We start from the raw sequence: 22,476 nt of genomic DNA on the forward strand, positions 1-22,476 counted from the left end.
AAACATTTTTACAAGCCTATAATATGGAAATCTTACCTCTATCTCCGACTCACCATACATCTCATTCGCACACACTATTAGATCTTATAGTTACCAGCAACTCAGACAGAGTTCTCAATGTTGGTCAAACCTCCATACCTGGTATATCTGCACATAACGCAATATACATCTCGTATAACCTCCGGCCACCGAAACCCTCCCAGAAATTTATCACCTATCGACCATTGAAAAATATAAAGATAGACTCTTAGAGGACGCAGGCAAAATACCCTGGCATGACATAACGAACTATAACAATCTACATGACAAAGTTGACTTCTTTAATAGCAAAGTAACGGAACTATTTGACAAGCATGCCCCAAAGCGGCGAGCAAGAATATCGAAAGGACCCTCCCCGTGGTTAAATGACGAAATTAGACAAATTAGACAGTACAAAAATTACCCTACCGTACAAAACTTCGACGAATATAGGAAGTTACAAAATAAGACAACACAACAAATACGAAATGCTAAACTGCGACACGCTTACAGTTTAATTACGCCTGATGGTAGAACAGCGACGACATTTTGGAAATCTATTAATAAGCTTGGACTTACGAAGAACAAGACCAGAGAAGAAATTACAGTACCTCTCGAGACTCTTAACGAGTACTTTACTGCTAACTGCTCCGTAGTACGACATGACGACAAACAGAGACTTATGCATTATTATGGTACACACCCTACTCCTGACAGAGAGAAATTCTATTTCAGTCACATGACGTCCCTCCAAGTCAGAAAAGCAGTCCTCAGAATAAGCACGAAAGCAAAAGGAATTGATGACATTGGGACTGACATGGTCAAACTAATTCTTGATTGTATATTACCAACCTTAACTCATATAACCAATTTCTCTCTTTTATACTCCACATATCCAACTCTCTGGAAGAAGGCTATTGTGCTACCTCTTCCGTAAAGTCAAACGCCTTCGAACGAGGGAGACTATCATCCAATATATATTTTATCAGCTTTATCAAAAATCTTAGAATATGTAGTCCATACACAAATGTCTGAGTACCTTCGAACGCACAATCTCCTTAATCCTCTCCAGTCCGGTTTCCGACAAGGACATAGTACAACTACAGCCTTACTTAAAGTGACTGAGGATGTTAGACAAGCAATAGACAGAGGACGATTCACAGTTCTGGTACTACTAGATTACAGTAAAGCTTTCGACAGCGTAGACATTGACATTTTACTTGTAAAGCTGAGGGCTCTACATTTTTTTCGGAGTACGATTGCTTGGATGCATTCTCATCTTCACGGGCGTCAACAATATGTGAAAGGTAATAATGGAATCGTTTCCTCGTGGTGCCACGTGAAATGAGGAGCCCCTCAAGGCTCTGTAGTTGGTCCTCTTCTTTTCACACTCTTTGTGAATGACATATCATCCAATTTAAGACACTGCAAATACCATATGTACGCTGACGATCTTCAACTCTACACCGACTCTACAGCACGAAACCTCCAGGAAAATATCGACTTACTAAATATTGACTTACAATCTGTTAGTAATTGGTCTGCTGCGCACGGCCTGAAATTGAACCCTACAAAGTCGCAAGTAATCCTCCTTGGCCATCAAAGTCAAATAACAAGTATAACTAAACGTCCGTTGCCAAGAGTAATCCTGCAGGATGTTCCAATTCCTTTTGTATCACAAGTGAAGAGGTCTGCACATGTCTTACATATCTGTCAAAAAGTTTACTCAGCTTTACATTCTTTATATAAATATGAACATATATTCCCAATAAAGCTTAAAAAGAAATTAATTGAAGCCCTTGTAATGCCACATTTTGACTATTGTGATGTTGTTTTCAATGACGTCAGGCCACAATTTTCCCTAAGGCTACAGCGCGCTCAAAATGCATGTGTGAGATATATATGCAATTTAAGAAAATTTGACCACGTGTCACCATCTTTCCTAAAATAAGAGTGTTCACGACTCTATGTTCGTCGTAACCACCATACTTTGTCTCTCCTCCATCGAATTCTTACTACATCTTATCCATCTTACCTTTCTTCACGTTTCCATTACTTCTCGAATGTTCATGACAGACATACAAGGGCTCAAACATCCAACCTGCTCATCATCCCTCACCATCGAACTGCCGCATATAACAGCTCCTTCTCGGTGTCTGCCGCACGAGAATGGAATCGTTTACCGGACGGCGTCAGAGGAATACCAACTACAGTGTCATTTAAAAGAGCGTTAAGAGGTATAACAGGATGCGAGTGACCTGTGAATTTCTGGCCTTTCAGTGATCGTGCTACTACAGTATCATTACTAGCTATTATTATTATTATTATTATTATTATTATTATTACTATTATTATTATTATTATTATTATTATTATCATTGCTGTTGTATGTATGCCTCACTGTGGTGAAATTGGTGGAATTTTATTTCAGTTGTATTTTGATCGTGTTTTAATTGTGTCTTCTAGTATTAATTACTGTAGTATTACTTACGACTTTAATGTATACTAATTGGTTTAGTGTAAGAGAAGGCCCAATGGCCTTAACTACGCCAATAAAGACATCTATCTATCATTTGTATATATACAGTCAGGCTCAACAGCTGTGCATTGTAAGTGAAAAGGGGGGGGGGGGGGGGGCGTAAGGTTTCTTCAGACATGTCTCCAGTTTAAGATCTCCAATTTTCATATTACTTACACAAACTGTGTGAGTCGTAATTTATTCTAAGTAACAACAACATGCATTGATAGGTTGTAATAATATTTGAACATAGTGTCATTGAATAATAGGTGGCTTTAGATTGACTAAAACACAGCACGTGTGAATTATGTCATCGACATACTGAAGAAGTTCAGTAGGTAATTTATGTAAAATATATATTTTTACTCTCTGAATACATCTTTCCACGTGGATTCTCATGCTTGCTATTTTATATGTTGTTTTAATTTTGTCAACTGCTAACCTCCCCTCGCGCAGGAAAGGTGGTGTCACAACGACACCACGATCAGACAGACTTGTCTGTATTCCCGGAAAACCGTTGTCTATCATCGCTTAGTCTCCGGGCTCCAGCAAGTGCAGCAGTCCGCTGTCATTTGTTATGAATGAGTCGCTTGACATTCCCCCATAACACTTAGACTTAAAGGTGATCATTTCACTCAGAGTGACAGTGATTAGAAACTTCACCATGTAAGCACTTTTATAGTGAGAGTACAGGAACAATCACTGATCTGTGTTTGGTGGCTGCTCCACTTTAACTTCAGAAAAGTCAATTATTGTTCTGCAGTTTGGGTACCTATTCTTGAACACTGCTAGCATTGTTTCTTTTACACTTTCTTTACTTGGCCAGAATAAAATATTTTTTGTTCTTGTCACCAGTGTCATTAGTGTTCTCATAAATATTCGGGAGACAGTAGTCCTATATACGCCGAATAGAACTCTTAAAGCAGAATAGGAGAGGCCTGTTTTCATTTTCATCAGAAAAAGCAGTAATTGGCTTTCTTTAGATAATCCGTAAGCTGTCGATTTCAGTAGGAGATTACCTCACGTGTTACAGACGTCAAATCATGTAACTATCATCTTTAATAGAGGAATATCCGTGAAATCCCTGACTTTCATTTACCTCACACTCAGTTCCACAACTCTTATCACATTTAGCTAAGCCAACGTTCATAGGTACGTTCACTTGTGTACATGCATCATTCCCATTCATGTCACAGCTAAAATTTAATTTACTTTCATTAATATAGACACAGTCTGTTTCTGTGCTTGAATGTACTTTGCCATCATCTGAACAAAAATTGCTTGCCGAATTGTTACATTTAATTATTCTTTTGATGAGTCTTTGGAATCGATCTGATGACTGCTGTGGTGAAAAACTTATTTTTCTATAACTCTCTGGGAAAATGGGAGGCAAATAGGCAGGGCTTGGAGAATGACCAGACTTTGTTTCCAACGAAGTGAGCGCTGTATATTCTGGAGTTTGTAGAAGGCTTCCATAATGATCCATCAAAACTTGTCGTCGTTGGCTGTTACTCGTTTCAGAGTTTAGAGATTTCCTGGCTAATAACTCACTTCAATTCACAGCAGTTTGTGTTTAAACTTCTGGTGACTGTACAGGCCAATTCTTGTGTAGAACATATGTCCACACAACGCGCAGCTGAGGGATGGGGGAGATCCTGGCAGGGTTTAGCGAAGTTTGCGTTCCTGTCGCTTAATATCTTCATGTCTGCGGCATTCTTGTTTGAAGTGTTGAACTGAGGCACAGACACTTTGCCACCAAAGTAAACGGTCCTTGGAAAGTGTTTCCCAGATTTGTGGGTTTATTTCTGCCATCTTTAAAGTTTGTTTCAATTGGTCTTTGAAACGTCTCAGGGGGCACCCCATGGTCTTGGACCAGAGCTAAGTTCACCATTGAGGATCTGGCACAGTAGTCTGGTGTCATTCATACGGGGCACGTTCTTCCCATCTGAGGCGACTGAGGCGATGGCCAACGACCAATGCTTCTACACTCTTAGCATATGCTTTCTCATGAACTTCAACATTAGAAACGTAGTTTTCCCACTTGATGTTCATGATGGAGTGTAGTTTTTGCTGGTGAAAGCGCTCCAGCCTATTGATGTCACAGCAGTGTAAGGTCTACGTTTTGGAGCCATACAGAAGTGTAGAGATGACTCCAGCCTGGTACGCCATTAATTTTGTGTGAATTGTTTTTTATTCCCGAAGACTCTGTATGATAGTCGGCCAAAGGCCACATGGGTAGCACGAAGCCTGTTTTCCACATCCTGTTCTTAGCTCTTTGACAAAATACTCCCAAAGCAAGTGAAGTGGTCTACTTGTTCTAGTTTGGGGTTTGAAATGGTAATGTTAAAGTCTGGAATCAACAAATTCATTTAAAAACCACCTAAGTATCGATTAGGTGGTTTTTAAATTAATTTGTTGATTGGGTGGTTTTTAAATTAATTTGTTGATTGTACTCATTGATACGGTCATGAAGTGGACGGCTTGTAATAAATTCTGGAATGTTAATCCCTCGTGCAGGCTGGGCAAGTACCTTGGTTTTTTTGGTATTGATGGTGAGGCCAAAAAGGTCATATGCATCCTTGAAACTGTTGACTGACTGTTGCAGTTCCTCAGATGTAAGAGCCAGTGATGTGGTATCATCAGCATACTGCATTTCAGTTACTCTAGTAACACTGGTATGTCTTCGCGAGTGAAGTCTGCCAAGTTGAAGAGGCCACCATCAAAGTGGAATTTAATTTCTACACTGGGATTGTCTGTTGTTTCATAAAGCATGGCCGCCAGATACAAGGCAAACAGAGCTGGAGCAAGTAGCAACCCTGCTTCAATCCATGTGTGATTGGGAATGGTTCGGAGAAGTTGTTTTGATGAGATCTGTCGAGTCATACCATCATGAAGTGCTTGCACCAGGCCCACAAAATGCTCAGGGCAGCCAAAGCGTCTCAGAACTGCCCACATAGCAAGTCTTGGAACACTATCAAAGGAATTTTCCAGTTCATAAAATGTAAAATAGAGAGGCTTCTGTTGTTCTCTGCATTTCTCTTCCAATTGCCTTCCACAAAATATCATGTCAACAGTACCTCTGGAGTGTTGGAAACCATATTGAGATTCTGGTAGAGTCCTCTCGGAGATGACTTGTGGGTAGCTAAGCAAGATCCTTGCGAGAAGTTTACCTACAATGGATAGCAGAGAAATGCCACGATAGTTGTCACATTTACGTGGGTCGAGTCATAAGTCATGGCAACTATTTTTTTTCTCACGAACAGGAGACAACACGAAAAAACTAAGATAAGCATTTGGAAATATAGGGCATGTACTTATGCATAGTGCTTGAAAACAAATTCTGACTTCAGGAGATTCTCATAGGAAAGTGACAGAACACAGGCCATTGGTAAACACGGCTTTATTATGGTATAGACAGCAAATACACAAGACTACGTTCAAAGGACAGGTCTCCACTGGTTACAGACCTTCGAAATAATCACCCAAGGTTTCCACTGTGCATTGCCAGCGGTAAGGCACATCGGCAGTTGATACTCTACCCTGTTTCAACTTCCATTTTTTGATGCTCTCACTCAACACACTGAACTTGAGGGCATGCTTAGACCCACACTGTTGTTTACATGCACCATCTAGTAGCATCATACGTAAGTACATACCATACGTTTCCAAATGCATATCTTAGATATTCCGTGTTGTCTCCCATTCACGAGAAATAATAGTTGCCATGACTTATGACTCAACCTATGTACTACGGTCACCTTTCTTGAAAATAGTAATGATATTGGCATTTTTGAGATCGCCGGGTACTTTTGGGGTTTCCCAAATAGACAGGATGAGAGTAAAGAGCCTTGTTTTCAGGGGTAAACCTCCACCTTTAATTAGTTCCAGAGGGATGTTGTCTGGTCCAGGTGCTTTCCTAGGTTTCAGCCTAACAAGTGCCACACAGAATTCTTGATAAGTTGATGGCATCGCCATCCATGGTTCAGGGGGAAAGTTGTGGCACATCCCCTGGAAAGTCATCGGCAGAAGTGGAGCTTCGGTTTAAAAGAGTGGAGAAGTGTTCCTTCCAGCACTCCAGGATGTCTCTACCATATTACTGATCAAGACTAGAAACAGGATATTGTGAGAGACAGTGATACCGGATTGGGTAAGTTTCTTAGATTGTTGCAGGTAAACTGCGGAAGTATTGGTAATAAAATCTCAAAATACAAAAACTTAGCTGATGTGAGTGACCCTGATATAAGTGTGGAAACGGAAAGTCTATTACCGAATAATATATGTAATTCAGAAATAACCAGGTCAAAATTTCTAACGTTTAGACGGGACAGAGGGTCGAAAGGAGGGGGAATTTTCATTTGTGTTAGGTCAGAGCTAAGCAGTACATTAGAACATGTTCTCAATGACTGCAAAATAATTGGGGTGGAGGTAAATAATGCACACAATAAACAAAATATAGTAATTATTGGAGCTTAACATCCGCCAAAATCCGCTTTAAACATGATCACTCGTCTTTCACAATTGACATGTGCAAATATAAGCTACAGGAAAAGAACTATAATTGCAAGGGATCTAAACCTACAGTCAGTAAACTGGGATGGGTCAACTACGGGAGGGCCTACCACAGGAAGCAGTTAACTTATTAGTGTGGAATAATGGCTTTTCCCACGTTGTTACAAAGAACACACGTAAATGAGCACTTTTAGATGTTTTCCTTGTGCAGATCGGATGACACAGTTATATCTTGTGACGTAATTCAGGTGATTAGTAACCACAGTGCAATGGTACTCAATCTCTCTTCGGAAACATGCAATACGAGGCATGTGGGAATTTCTAAGACTATTTGGTGCTATGAGAGGGGAGACTCCGTAGGTTTTCAAAACTATCTGAGGTTGTGCTATTCTAATTGGCTGAAGGAGGACAAGGGGATGGACAACATTTGGGAGAACTTCAAAACCATTTCAAATACTGGACTGAATAAATCCGTTCCCCAAAGGATAATTGGGGATAATTCAGATCGCCGTACCACACCGTGACTATTAGGAAGCTTAAACGTAAGACTAGGAGAGCGTTTAACAGAAGAAACAATAACGATGCACGAGTATAGAAGCTTGGTGAAGCTTTCACTAGCAGAAAAGAAAGTGGCTGAAGAGAAATATCTCGATAATATTCTAAATGAAAATTGAAATCCTGGAACTTTAAAAAAAAGTATATATACGAAGACTGAAGGGAGAGAACGAGTCAGTTCCTTCTCTTTGTATAGGAGAGGATTTATTGGTGACAACAGACATAGATAAAGTGGAAGCATTAAATAAGCACTACAGAAAGGTTTTTAATCTGGCGGCACAGTTATTCAGGGACAATTTTACGAAAACTAATAATGATTTCCAAATTAAAGCTTCATTATTACGTAAAGGTCTTTCCAAACTCAGAAGAAGTAAATCTTGTGGACCAGATTCTATTTCCGGAGATGCACTTAAACTCCGGGGTGAAGCGATCCTACCATATTTAATAAGAATCTCTAATATATCAATGAACAATACAAAGGTTCCAGTAGATTGGAAATCAGCCATTGTAACTCCTATTCACAAAGGGAGCGACAAGGGCGACTTGAATAACCACAGACCAGCAAGTTTGACATCAATCGTACGCAAACAAATGGAGCAATTAATAGATTATTTGAGATTAAAATGGGGCTCTTGTGGAATGATATTCAAGGGGCAGCATGGTTTTAGGGAAGGCTTCTCCTGCGAAAGTCAGCCCTGTTCCGTATGTCAAGATATATCGGATAAGCTCGACAGTGGGTCAAGGATTGACGCAATAGTAATCGCTTTTGCTGAGGCAGTCGATCTTGTGCCACATGACAGCCTCCTTAACAAGTTAGCGTGTACGGGCATTTATATTAGAGTTGTGAAATGGATACGAGAACTCCTCAATGGAAGAACTCAGAGGGTGCGTGTGGGAGAAATGCTATCTTCTCCAATAAGTGTTATGTCTGGTGTGGCTCAGGGTAACATTATTGGGCCAATTTTTCTCATACTTTTCATGAACGATATGCCTGATTCAATAAAATCGGAAGTGCACCTCTTTGCCGATAATTGTGTCATATACCGGGAAATAAAGACAGAGGAGGGCAAACTATTGCTTCAGCAGGATTTAGATACGATTGAAAAATGGGCGCATGAAAATTGAATGAAAATCCACAGCGGAAAAAGCAAGAAACTGTGTTTCAGTAAAAACGAAATGACAAGAAAGAGGGATTATGAAATTGGAGGGGGAAGTGTTGTTAAAGCTGATAGTTGTAAGTACTTAGGTGTTATTATTAGAAAAGAAACTAGTCAGAGCAAGTGGAAAATGTAGTTAAGAAATCCTGGAGATCGTTACATTTCATTATGCGGAATCTTAGGAAAGCTAATTCTGGTGCCAAAAGTAAAGCTTATAAAAGCTTGGTAAGACAGCTTGTCTAATATGGATCTGCGTGCTGGGATCCGTACAGGGTGGATTTAATAAAATCCCTAGAAAAAGTTCAAAGAAGAGTGATGCGTTTCATAACCGGGAATAAGAGGAATACCATTAATTGGGAAAGTTTTGAATCTATAAGATCTAGATCTCACCTGTGTGGTCTTTATAAGAGCTATATGGGAAGGGCTGCCTGGAGAAGTATTAGGAATAGGTTGAAACCTCTCTCATACTTATCATAAACATACAATTAGGATCAGAAATCAGCATACAAACGTGGACAAATTTTCCTTCATAAACAGGACCATAAGGGATTGGAATAAATTACCTGCAGCAGTCCTTGATAGATTCCCTTCCGGTGGTATCAAGTCATTTAAGAAGACCATTAGTGCTAGTGTAAAGTGAAAAGTGAAAGTTGTAAATTGCGGACACTGAATTTGTGATTTCCTGCTTGGTTTCAATTGTGAAACTAGTAGTTTTTCTTGTGGTATTCTCTTTCCAGGGAATTGCTTGTTGTAATCATGTTGTAGTTGTTGCTGTTGTTGTTGGGTAATTACCAATGTTTTTAACTTTATTATCACTTGTAATGTAGTAGGTTCGACCTACGGTATTGTAAGCTGTAGGGATGATGATGCTGGATTTAGAATGTTAACACTTTAGCGTTGACGTGTACATTTGCTTTTTTCGTGGTAAACTGCTGAAATGCGATATACATTTTTCAGGTTGTTGTGGGCTACGGATGTTCGTAATTTCATTTGTAGATGATAATCGAAGACATAATTTATGTTCAAAGTTACTATTTTTGTGTCCCCCCATTGGCGTGACATATGGTTATTAGGTTGACTATGGAACAGAGAAAGCGCACGTCACCCCTACAGGGGTAACGGCCTTTTTACCTTTGTTGTTGTGGAACACTGTGCTCTGTGTAGTGAGCTGTTGATTTACGTGCCTTTCAACGAGTTCCTTGTAATTTACACTTTTGTGACAAGAATTTAATTCATGTTATGTGTTTCTGTGTTGAGTAAGCCATTGTTACCGATAGAGAGATAAAAGAACAAGTTGAAAAGGGTTCGAGTGTTGAATCAAGAATTGTTGACATTTAGGATTTGCAATGTGATGCCACCTTTTCTGAGTCAGAATTCAACAGTAGTTTGTGTAGTGAAGACACTAGCAAAGATTCCGGTGCTGCATCGGGTGATGATTCAAGCAAATCACCAGCCAGTGACAATTACTGGGGAACATTCTCAGGTTTGCAGAAACAATTTTTATTCACACGTAGCCCCGGTTTACAATTTCATCTGAGTGCTAAATCTCAACCAGTATGTAAGAATAAAGCAATAATAGACTCCAATCCACATTATTTTCCTTGCCATTAATAATTGAATTCTGATGGTTGCGTATGTCAGGTGACAAATGTCAGAGAAATTCCACTGTCTGTTGCGCAATGCACAGCGTGCTGAGAAAGGAATGGGCACTGCGCTGCACTCTATGAACACCTAACGTGAACAAGCAATGCAATACAACAGCGAATGGTAGCGCTAATTTCGTGCAACAGTCTAAAGTTAAAGAGGCCTGGACACACTACCATGTCACCCCATGAGAGGTGACATACTATATTTTGTATGAGGGTCGGTCACCCCACATGGGATGACATCATCTTCAAAGTGTTAAACTAGTAGTATTTCTTGAAATATTTTCTTTCCATGGAATTGCTTGTTGTACTCTTGTTGTTTGTTTGTTGTTGTTGTTGTTGGATAATTGTGTTAACTTGATTATTACACTACTGTAAGTGACCATTGTCACCAGGATATTTCCCATTTGCGATGTATTTGTTAATAATAATGATAATAATAATTAGAATAATATTATTAATCAAACTGAATTACCAATCTCAATAACTGAAACACCTGAGATATTAAGTGATATATATATATATATATATATTTTTTGCAAGTTGCTTTACATTGCACCGACACAGATAGGCCTTATGGCGACAATGGGACAGAAAAGGGCTAGGACTGGGAAGGAAGCGGCCTTAATTAAGGTGTGAAAATGGGAAACCACGGAAAACCATCTTCAGGGCTGCCGACAGTGGGGTTCGAACCCACTATCTCCCGAATACTGGATACTGGCCGCACTTAAGTGACTGCAGCTATCAAGCTCGGTAAGTGATATATTTAAAGAGAACCACTTAATATTTGTATAAATACTCCCTTCTTACTTCTTGAATCCATAGTTTTCTTCTTTCTACTTCTGTGCTCATCTGTATTTTTATACGTGTTAGAACAGCCAATAACACAACGATTACTTTTTCCCCCTTTTTTTTAACCATTCATTCTTGACAACAGTAACACCAATGTGACTTCCAATGCTGTCTCGCAGATACCTCTCCCGCAATTAGTTCCAGGGCAGAGCGCTGGTGTAGCTTGCACGGTGCCTATAGAAGGAAATAGTGTGGGCTAGGGAGCAGTGATGTGTGTACAGGGAGCTGAAGTCATGCAAGAATGACAAAGTTATTAGTGATTTGTAAGGAAAGGAATAGAATTAAGTAATTTAACAGATATATATTTACCAGATTTATAATAAAAGTTGAATCATGACTAGAATGTGATACTATGAATGTGGAAGTTTTCTCCTGGAACTGGAATGTTTATCATAGGGTCAGGATACATTCGAAAGGAGTAGTAGTATTCACTCTGGTGAAAGAATTATATATAAGCTATAAAAAACTTAAGGATGAGACACATGAGATTCTCGGTATAAGACTCATCTCTGAAGATAACAGGCAACTTGGTATTTTTCAGATATGGAGAACTGGAAAGGATGATGCTGACACTAAGGGGAATTATTTGATGAGATAATCAGATATGTGTGAAATGACACTGAAAGGAACGTAACTGGGTTGGGTGATTTGAATTTCTCAAATGGTAACTGGGACGATAATGCAAACGATAGAAAGAGTGTCCAATGAATCGTAAATAAGTTAATCTGGGAAGGACAGTTGAATCAGAAAGTGATAGAACCAACTAAGCAGAAGAATATTACAGACATGGTGCTGACAAAATAGATGAAGGAAACTAAAATGACAGATGGTGTGATTACGAAGCTGTTTCCACCATAGTTAAAAATATATGTGATACAAAAGGAAATTTGTACAAGTAGAATATTAGGCAGTACGATGTGGTTGATAAGGCAGGCATGAGGGAGTTAAAAAAAAAAATTAATGATGAAAAATGGTGAATAAAGAAATAAACAGCCTATGGGAAGGGTTTAAGGTGATTGTTAATGAGTGTGAAAACAAGTATGTACCTTTAGAAGTGGTAAGGAATGGTAAAGACCTACTATATTATAAGAGAGAAATGCAGTAGATTAAGGAGGAAGTTCAGGTTGGAAGGAATAGAGTTAGGAAAGATTGTGCAAATAAGAAGAAATTGAAGAAAATTACTAGAAAATTGAATTTAGCAAAAAAGGCAGCTAAGGATGACATGATGGCAAACATAATTAATTGGCAGCCATATGAGTTTTGGTGAAAAATGGAAGGGGGTGTACAGGTACTTTAAGCTGGAGGATTGGTAACACTGCTTATCACTCTGTATAGGAACTGCACATATGATAATGTAGTGGTCATTGACGTGTTTGTTACAATAATAACATAATGAAACAAGAATCTCACTGCGACATTCATTATCAAAGTATTTCTGGTGCATATGAGCACAACTTGTAACAACAGCTGTAAGAGAGGTTTGAAAATACAGCTGTGCATGCAGATGATGGATGTAGTAGCTATGAACGCAACCTGCTCGCTGAAGGAAAGCCAGCCAAGGACATATGATGTAGCCATCAAACATTCTATTCCTTCCATCTCATGATTTCCAGAACCGAATGTGATACAAAAATTTCAATTACATCATTGTGTAGGCCAAAACAACAGAGGATAGAATACCAAATTTCATTAAAATTGGTGGTGGGAAAACCAATAAATTGAAGATAGAAGATTGTCACCTCAGGAACCACACTGCCCGGGCTACGGGTATGAAAGGAGTTAGTTGAGTTAGCTTAAATCAGTATGTATTCCCAGCTGCCACGCTGTGGATGATATCGGTCAGAGATTGTTACTTAGTTCGGCAGACTACCAATGGTAGTTGTGTTTACAAAAGTAAAAGTGTTCACATCTGTGGATGTACAAACCACAAATGATACATTTATGGCATCATACCAAGTGGGGTCAATGTGACCCCAATAGGTGCACCGTTGTTGTTGTTGTTGTTATTAATATTATATTTGGTATTACTATCAATTTCACGATGCCGTGGAGAAGTTTGCTAACTGACCCCTAATGGAGTAAGAATATATCACCGTGGTGAGTTAACTGCTGCTTATATTTTTGCAGTAGCTGAAGCATATATTTTCACATGGAATTCGAAACAGCCTATGAGCTCATGTAGTAATATGATATCAATTTCATGTTGTCTGTACTGATGATTCCTTAATTCTATTTAAAATTCAAGGAGGAAATGTTCCACCTTATCATTACAATATTCTTTTAAAATTCCATTATATTTTACATTGAAACAAAATACTAATTTCAACCCTATGATTGGGCCATTTCAATAATTAAAAGATCGTATCACTGTTGTTGTCTTTAAAATGAACACTTAATTGTAGAAAGAGGATTTTAAAACTTTATGTAAACCATATATTTCTTCATAAATTGTGAGCATGCTCATCTTAAATGAGTATGTAGAATATTGCTCTACTGTGGAACTGGCTTGACAGATGATGTTACTTCATTATAAAAAGTTGATCACAAGGGAACATCCTTAGTTACTATGATAGTAGTTGGTAAAATTGATGACCTGTCAATTAAGGAATTGTCAATACTGTGTCTATTTCAAGCCTGCGGTTGAGAATAAATACGTGGATGTCTGAAAAAAGGAGAAAAAAGTTGGAGAATGCCATGTCAAGTACAAATTTAATGTAAATGATCTTAAAAGATCAGGATTTGAACTTACTTGGTATGCTAGAGGAGAGGAAGGTGGGGGAAAGGGGAACAGTAGTAGGCAGAAGAGACTGGCGAATGTGTTTGTAGCTCTGACAAATTTTTTAGAATCAAAACTGGCAATTAAAGGGATAGTATTATACAGGATGTCTCAGGAAGAATAGTCAATATTCAAGGATATGACAGGAACAATCATTTGAAGCAAAAAAAATTAATATGGACATATGCCTTATTCCGAATGGTTTTCGAGATACGTTTTTGGGCTAGTGGCATGTACGTATGTGTCTTTTTATAATGCAGTAACATGTGTCAACCCAGTTCCACAGTACAGCAATATTCTCAATGCCATAAGATGCACTTTGTTACAATACTGCCTAAAATAAGGCTGTGTCTTATGGTCCGAAGGTCTATCATACTTAGACAATGAGTATACATGATTTGCTATACCAATGCTCAAAATATTCCTTACAATACTCTCAACAGTTGACCCCCTTTTATTATTGCAGTTAAGAAACAGCAGCTATGGTATACCTGCATTTGTCTGACAGGAATATGAGTTGCCAGGGAATTCCTAACAGGACAGCTCGCAGAAATATTTGCGATAAGACAAACAGACCTGCACAATTGATGCACCCCCATTGCTATGAAGAACCATGACACAAAAATACCCAAGAAAATTCTCAGTGTCATTTTGGTCTGTGACAGTGCTCAAGTATATACTGCTAATGCTGTCCTTGTTGCATTGCACCAATTAATCAGATGGAAAATGCTCATGCATCTCTCCTGACATGTCCCCAAGTGATTTTTCACATGTTCAAGATATTGAAATATCTCTCATAGCAAATGATTCACATCAGAAAACAATATAGTGGGTTCAACAGTGGTTCCAGTAGCAATCCAGGACTTTATGTTAAGCTGTAATAAATAATCCCCACCCACGGAGCTACAGCCCTGATAGACACTGACCCACAAAGTGACCACAGCTCAGCCTAAAGGCCTGCAGATTATAAAGTGGTCCGCACAATGCAGCTTCTCGATTGTTATTCTTGACTTTCTAGACCGGAGCCATTACCTCACTGACAGACAGCTTCTCAACTGGTCTCACGCAGGTTGAGTGGACCTCTAACCAGCCCTCAGATCCAGGAAGAAAATCCCTGACCTGGTTGGGAATCAAACCTGGCACCTATGAGTAAGAGGTAGATACGTTACCCCTAGACCACACATTTTATTTTCCTATTCATTTTACTTTAACATAACTGGAACAATCGTACTGTACCATATATGTTTTTCAATCACTCCAACACATCCTAGCATATATCCACCACACTTGAAGAAAATATTCCAGCAATAAAATGTGTCTTAGTTGAAATCACGGAATAACATCCAATATAGTGCAGTAGAGATATATACCCCAGAACATCATTTATTGTACAATAATTAATTACCTGTAAATCCAGCTTTCTCTGCTTTTTCCCACAGTTTATTGAGCTTTTTATCTTTGAATAAACTTTTATTGATGTAATCATCAGATGCTCGATTGAAGGCTTTATGCTGTTTGTTTTTCTGTGGATCATTTACATCCTCAAAGTGTTCCAGAAGTCCATAGGTGCTCATTATTCCTAAAATAAATAAACTATTATCAATATGTATTGTGCAATACAGAAAATGGTAAGTTAAATATTGCAATATTAAAATGTTCAAATTGTAACAAGTCTACTCCAACCACATACATATCAGATTGCTCTTCGTTAACATTCTTTCTCTTATTTCTACTGAGTCCTGTAGCCTATTTGCAACATAATTCCCAGTACCCAGATTGACAATGTTCAGGACCATTCATAAAGCCTCGTAACTACTTGCAGCTTAGTTAACAGAGAAAGGAATATAAATCATTAAAGCATTTATTGTATCAAAATGGCACAGTACAAATCTTTTCATATGCAGTACGTAACTAGTAGAACATGGTGAATGGCAATTAGCATCACTATACTGAATTAGCTCTGCAGGATAAAAACACAACATATTTTATATTTAAGAAATCTCTCTCAAAAGTGAATGAGAGAGAGAAGGAGAGAGTGAATAAGTACCATAAGATAATCTGCTTCAAAATCCTCCCTACATTACATCAGTCTAAGAAAGAAAGTAAACCACTTTCTAGACAAAGCCAAATCAGTAACAGAGAAAGAAAAGGAAACTTGTTGAGACAGAACAAAATGTATTCAGTCATGTGATTTGCATGCAACATACAGAACGCAATTTCAATACAAAAACAAATTTATTTCTAAGTACACTATTCCTGCACTGAGCAAAAAGGATGCAAGATTAACAACTAGTTACGCTTACATCTAGACTCTGGTTAATTCAACATTGGAATAGCACCACCCTGTATACGTAGAGAAGTAGTTGTCAACAGCAAGAGGCTTAAAGTGGAACAGAACAGCGCCCACCCACTGCATGGACATAGTCCTGCTCAGCAACGGATGAGATCCTGGTAGAGCTTCCTGAGGATATCTGAGGTGCTTACTGTCTCACCAGAGCAGGCAAGGCTGGAGCTGTGGAAGAAGAGAATCCCTCACCTCCATGGATGGATGCCAGCTGCTGAGCAGTTACCACCTGGACATAATGAAAGCTGGCTGGTGTGGAAGTCCCTGAACAGGCTACAAACATAAGTGGGAAGACCCTGGAATAACTTGATGAAATTGGGGTTCAGCACAAGTGATACAAGATGTGAAAGTGGACAAGAACAAACCATGAGCCACATGCTTCAGTGCCCTCTGTGGCCAACATCCTGCACAGAGGGTGATGTCCTACAAGCCACTCAGAGTGCATTGGACACTGCAAAATACTGGGCATATGTAATATGATCTCACATGTTATGTTTTGTGTACTTCAAAATGACTTGTACATTAACTGTAAATTCGTATGTTTTTGACCACAGTATTATAATAATAATAAAAATAGTAGGAAGTTTAAGAAGATTTGTTGAAGGTCAGTCAAATGATTTTAATGAAGCGTTTCAAGCTTTAAAAGATATTGAAGGTTTTGTCTATCATGTAAAAATAAATAAATCCGAACAAACAAAAATTACTAACTTTTTAAGTAAGCAATGGAATTAGTGTATTGTTATGCGTGTTAAATTGTATGTAAATACTGGAAATGCTGTTGTTTTATGACTGTTTATACAGTATATTTTCGTGAGAAAACTTTCATGGCAGCTGTTAAGGTATGGCAAAATGCATAATACTGTAATAATTATTCATTACAATGAATTAATTAAATTTTATGTACTGTATACAGTACTGATTAAAAAAAAGCCATCTTTGGTTAATTCGAGTTTTGGATAATTCAACTTTTTTCTGATTCCCCTTTGAGTTTGGATTAAAAAGAGTCCACTGTATATTAACTAATACTTTGTATTGATCTGAGGGCAATTTATTTAAGATTTTTAAGTAAACCTATGTTGTGTACCTGTAACATGATGCACTGATTTGGTTAAGTGATCTGATATTATATCTGTACAAATCTCTTTGGAGTTTAACTTTTCTTTCTCTATATACCTTCTATTTTCCTTTTGGGAAAGAGTTAGGACAAGGAAGTTTTGGTATTTTTTTGCTATTTGCTTTACGTCGCACCGACACAGATAGGTCTTATGGTGATGATGGGATAGGACTGGAAAGGAAGCGGCCGTAGCCTTAATTAAGGTACAGCCCTCTTGTGAAAATGGGAAACCACGGAAAACCATCTTCACGGCTGCCAACAGTGGGATTCAAATCTACTACCTCCCAAATTCAAGCTTACAGCTACCCAACCTGTACTGTGGAAAATCCTCCCCAAAGTGGTTCTATCTCCTATTTTGCAACCTATGTTGCTTTCTTATTACCATTCATCCCCAACAGGTACCCACATGGGTGTAGCAAAAACCTTCGCACACATAGCCTCCATCTTTTACTGGCCATCTAGATGTAAAGATATAAACAACTTTGTTTTAACCTATGAAATTCATAGGTTATAAACTTCATGGTTCTGATCCGTATTGAATTGTAAGTACAATATAATTATTAAATTAATATAGTAATGGTCCACCTTTCAATACTATAATATGTAATATTCTAAATTACATTAATTAATTAGGGACTAGTTTCAGCTAGGGCTGGCCATCTTCAGCCTTAATGTAAAACATCAACATCTAATAACTAAACAAATGTACATGCACACAATTGACATAAAACAAATATATACAAATTGACATTAAAAAACTGGGATGAAATTATGGTTAAATTTGAAAATAAACTAGGTTCTAACTTCTTGAGTATGCTCATCATTGAGAATATTTCAAGTATTAATTTATATACACAGAACATCTAATCATTAATAATTCAACAGTAAATGGGAACTGGTAAAAGTTGATCCAGTAGTTCATCACCAAATCTATTTGAGTGGTGTTAGTCGTATGCAAGCCATTGGACACCGCTGTAAATAACCATTAGCTGACGGAGAATTGTTAAATGTTGTTTCATCATCAATCAAAGTAATAAAATGAGATGCTCTCATGGTGCTTGTTAAATCATGCTGAAATGTTGTTGAACATTGTCAGGACGGCACATGAAGATGTGGTTAACACAGATACATTGTGTCTGGTATAAAATTTGCAATTCATTGTCGTGCCCATGAAGTTAACCTGAATAAATTAGATAAAATTAAATTAGAATGAACTGAATCAGAGATTGTGTTAGTTAGATGGCATAGGTTATATGAGACTTACCTCTCAATACAGCTTGAGGTGTGTTGGCCTATTGTGTGTGCTTCAGAATAACTGTTGTGAGAATCAAATGAAAAGGAAGGAGCGGGGAGGGGGAAGGTCCTGAAGGAGAGGGGGGGAAGCGGGTAGGGTGGGGGAAGGGGGAATTACGGCGGGGCTGAAGGATGTGGGAAAAAGGATGGCTGTTGAGGAAAGGTGCTGTGAATATTATGAAAAACTGAATTATGACTTGCTGGTTTGACGTTACTGAAAATGGGAATTAGGTCAAAAAGGATATTTGGCTTTTCTGAAATTTCATTAAGATTATGATTTGGGTTGAAATATTGATCTAAATGTATGAAGCAGCTTTCAGTAATGTTAAGGAGGGGTCCTTTGTTGATGATTTTGAGAATTTCCATATCTTGTTTTATGTCTGTGAATTTGTGATTATAGTCATGCATATGCTGTCCTACAGCTGAAAATTTATTGTATTTTAGGGCATTGATGTGTTCCGAGTACCCTATATTAAAATTTCTCCTGGTCTGTCCGACGTTGCAAATGTTGCAAATGATCCTGTATACACCTGATTTTGATTAACTATTGAACTTGTTTATGGATGTGGCATTACGTAAGACTTGTGCCATTTCTATTGTTTGTTTTGAAAGCTACATTTACATCGTGCTTTTTAAAGATGTTGGTGACTTTGTAGATTTGTTCGTTGAAGGTAAAGATAGAAAGAGAGGAGTTGTTTTTCTTATCTTTTTTCAAGGTGGTAGAAGGGCGGTATTTATATTTATTGATTAATTACGAATAGTGTTCAACTCATTTTTGAGATCTCTTTTAGACATTGGAACACTGAAGACTCGGTATACCACGCTGTTGTATGCTGCTCGATTGTGAATTTGGGGGTGTGAAGAATCTTGACGGATTGTGGTGACTGGGTGGGTGGGTTTTCTGAAAATCTTATATCTTAAGTAGCTTGGGCGTCTGATAATAGTTAAGTCTAAAAATTTTATTTTCTGTTCAGTTTCGGATTCACGTGTGAATTTTATATGTGGGTCAATGTTATTTAGATTAATGAGAGTGATAGCTGCGTTTGTAATGCTCTCATCCATGATTACTATGGAGTCATCTACAAATCTTGCCCAAAAAAGGATGTTGTTAAAGTTATTATTATTATCATCAATTTTGGTGTGTTCCAAAAAATCCAAATAAATCTCAGCTAAGATACCAGAGGCCAGTGATCCCATAGCCAATCCCTCTTGTTCATAAATAACATTATCGAAAGTGAAATAGTTGTTGCCAATAACTAAAGTACAGACATGAAATCCTGTATTTCTAGTATACTTAAGCCACTGTAATTGCTTAAATTGTTTTGAATGATCGATAAATTAAAAAATTTTAACATTCATTCTCTCCACTCATTCGATATTGTAAACATGTTTCCTAGCATACAAACCTCCAAAATATACCCCATCATTCAAAACCATTTAAGCAAATACAGTGGCTTAAATATACAGTAATACCTATCCACACAATGGCACTATTGCAGTGGAACTGTAAAAGTTATCACTGTCGCCTAGCTGAGAAACGTCAATTGATATCCATCTCTGCTGCCTCCATAGTCTGTCTACAGGAATCTCGTTTGAGACCTGGACATGACACGACTATCTTCAGCGATGAATTACCGCTCCGTACTCAGATGCAGTTGCAGTTCGCACTCCATTGCCAGTAATGACAATGGTGTACAACGTGTACATTCCACCGGACTACGATCTTCAAATGGAAGCATTACAAGATTGATCGCTCAGTTACTTCCTCCTTTTCTCTTGCTGGGAGATGTGAACACCAGTAACACACTCTGGGGTTCTCCATCTTTCTGTGCTAGGGGGAGGATGCTCGAGCGATTGATTAACCAGTTTGATCTTTGTGTGCTTAACAGAGGGGAACCAACACATTTTAGTGGCGCACATGGCACATTCTCACACCTGGATGTCACTTTGTGCAGCCATGCACTAGTTCCCCTGTTACGGTGGAAGGTACACGACGACCTCTGTGATAGTGACCACTTCCCAATAATTCTCTCTCTCCTAAATCAAAGACAGTCCGAAGTACCTAAGCGCTGGTTACTTCGTTGGGCAAATCAGCCAGAATTTTCCAAACGTGTAGTGATAACCGATGACATGCTGGAGTCTGTTGAAGACCACGTTTCTTCCATTACTACTAGAATTCTAACTGCTGCAGAGGAAACAATTCCTTCCTCGCCGGAAACAGGTCCCATTGTGGACCGACAAAATTGCAGTAGCCATACGTGATCACCGACTGGCTTTCAAGCATTATCGTTGGAACCCTACGATGGCCAATCATATCACATTTAAGCGTCTGCGTGCAAAGGTCCGGATTTTTATTAGAGAAAGTAAGAAAGTGACGGCATATACTCCGTCATCACAAGTGTGGACAAAACTCCGCCGTATTGTCGGAGTACAATACGCGCCCTCAGTCCCCGGAATCTCCATTAATGGAGATATAGTTACGATTCCTTCACTATTACAAGATATTAGAATTCAGTCAATGCAGACCACATCACGTCACATTTCGCAGATACGCCCAGCTATAGGAGATACAAGTCTGCATTTCTACCAATTAAGTGCGAAGTAGAGGCCCACCATCTCTTTTACCTCTAGTGCTTTGCAACCCTACGTGCCTTTCAAGGAGTGGGAGTTGAAGAGTGCACTCGCGCTATGCAGAGACATGGCTCCAGGACCGGACAAAATCCACAATTCAAATTCTTAAGCATTTGAGTGACAGATGTCTCCAGGATATCCTCACCCTATTCAACAGAAGAGTGAGGGAGTGTTTCCATCTCAATGGGGTGAGGGAATTGCGATACCAATTCCCAATCCAAAACTTCTGGTTAGTTATAGGCCAATATGCCTTAAAAATGGCATTTGTCTAACTACCAGTGTGATTTTGCAAGTGATAAATATCATTATGGATCTGTATTGAAGATACTATACAGAGTGAAGCGAAATTCGCGCACTCAGGCATCGCAACGCGACTCCTCACATGCCAACAATAAAAAAATGTCTCTCACAAAAGTTGGTCCTGAGAGTATATCAGGCACAAAAAGGATGTTTAAGTGTAGCAATTTGGCAACACTGTAACCATATGTAGGGTAAGTACCTCTGTCAGCAAATACTATCCGTGCTGTACAGTTGACGAAGTGGATAGAGTTTTGGGTTCACATGCAGGAGGTCGAGGATTCGATCCTGGGTTGAGGCGCATTTTTTATTTGCTAATTTTCACAGGACATTACATACTGTAATACAGTAAGACACCCGTACATTACGTCACATGTATCCTACATTTACAACATTTTGTAACGCTGAAGACAACAAATACGTTGCTTGGCCTACTGGTAACGTAAGGCCCTAACGAAATGTAATGGACCCGAACGAGGCAAGAATAATAGTTGGTACTAATCTATGAGACCACTGGAGGAGGGCACAAAGAAAACAGGTTTCGCATCTAGTATATGAAGTGGTGCGAATGAATTCACGCCCACGACATGGAAAGGGCGTCTTTCAAATCTGACCAATGAAAACGATTGTTCGTCCATTTCTAGGATCGTAGTACGTAAGTGGAAATAGTGTCTACAAGACCCGCTGCAATCACTGTTGACAATTAAGATGCCAGATACCATACCACCTGGATTACATTTACGAAATAAAGAAAAATACACAATTC

At 38.6% G+C, this 22,476-nt stretch overlaps 1 protein-coding gene across 1 annotated transcript in view; it reads right to left on the reverse strand.

The window, feature by feature from the left end:
• The window catches only part of LOC136858295 (alpha-2-macroglobulin receptor-associated protein), a 197,749-nt gene that overhangs the window by 66,935 nt on the left and 108,338 nt on the right, over positions 1-22,476 (reverse strand). The window contains exon 3 of the mRNA XM_067137724.2: positions 15,437-15,610. Within this exon, the coding sequence (XP_066993825.1) occupies positions 15,437-15,610 (174 nt within the window). The remainder of the gene's footprint in view (positions 1-15,436; positions 15,611-22,476) is intronic.

The sequence above is a fragment of the Anabrus simplex genome, chromosome 1, assembly GCF_040414725.1.
Source record: "Anabrus simplex isolate iqAnaSimp1 chromosome 1, ASM4041472v1, whole genome shotgun sequence".
Lineage (NCBI taxonomy): Eukaryota > Metazoa > Arthropoda > Insecta > Orthoptera > Tettigoniidae > Anabrus > Anabrus simplex.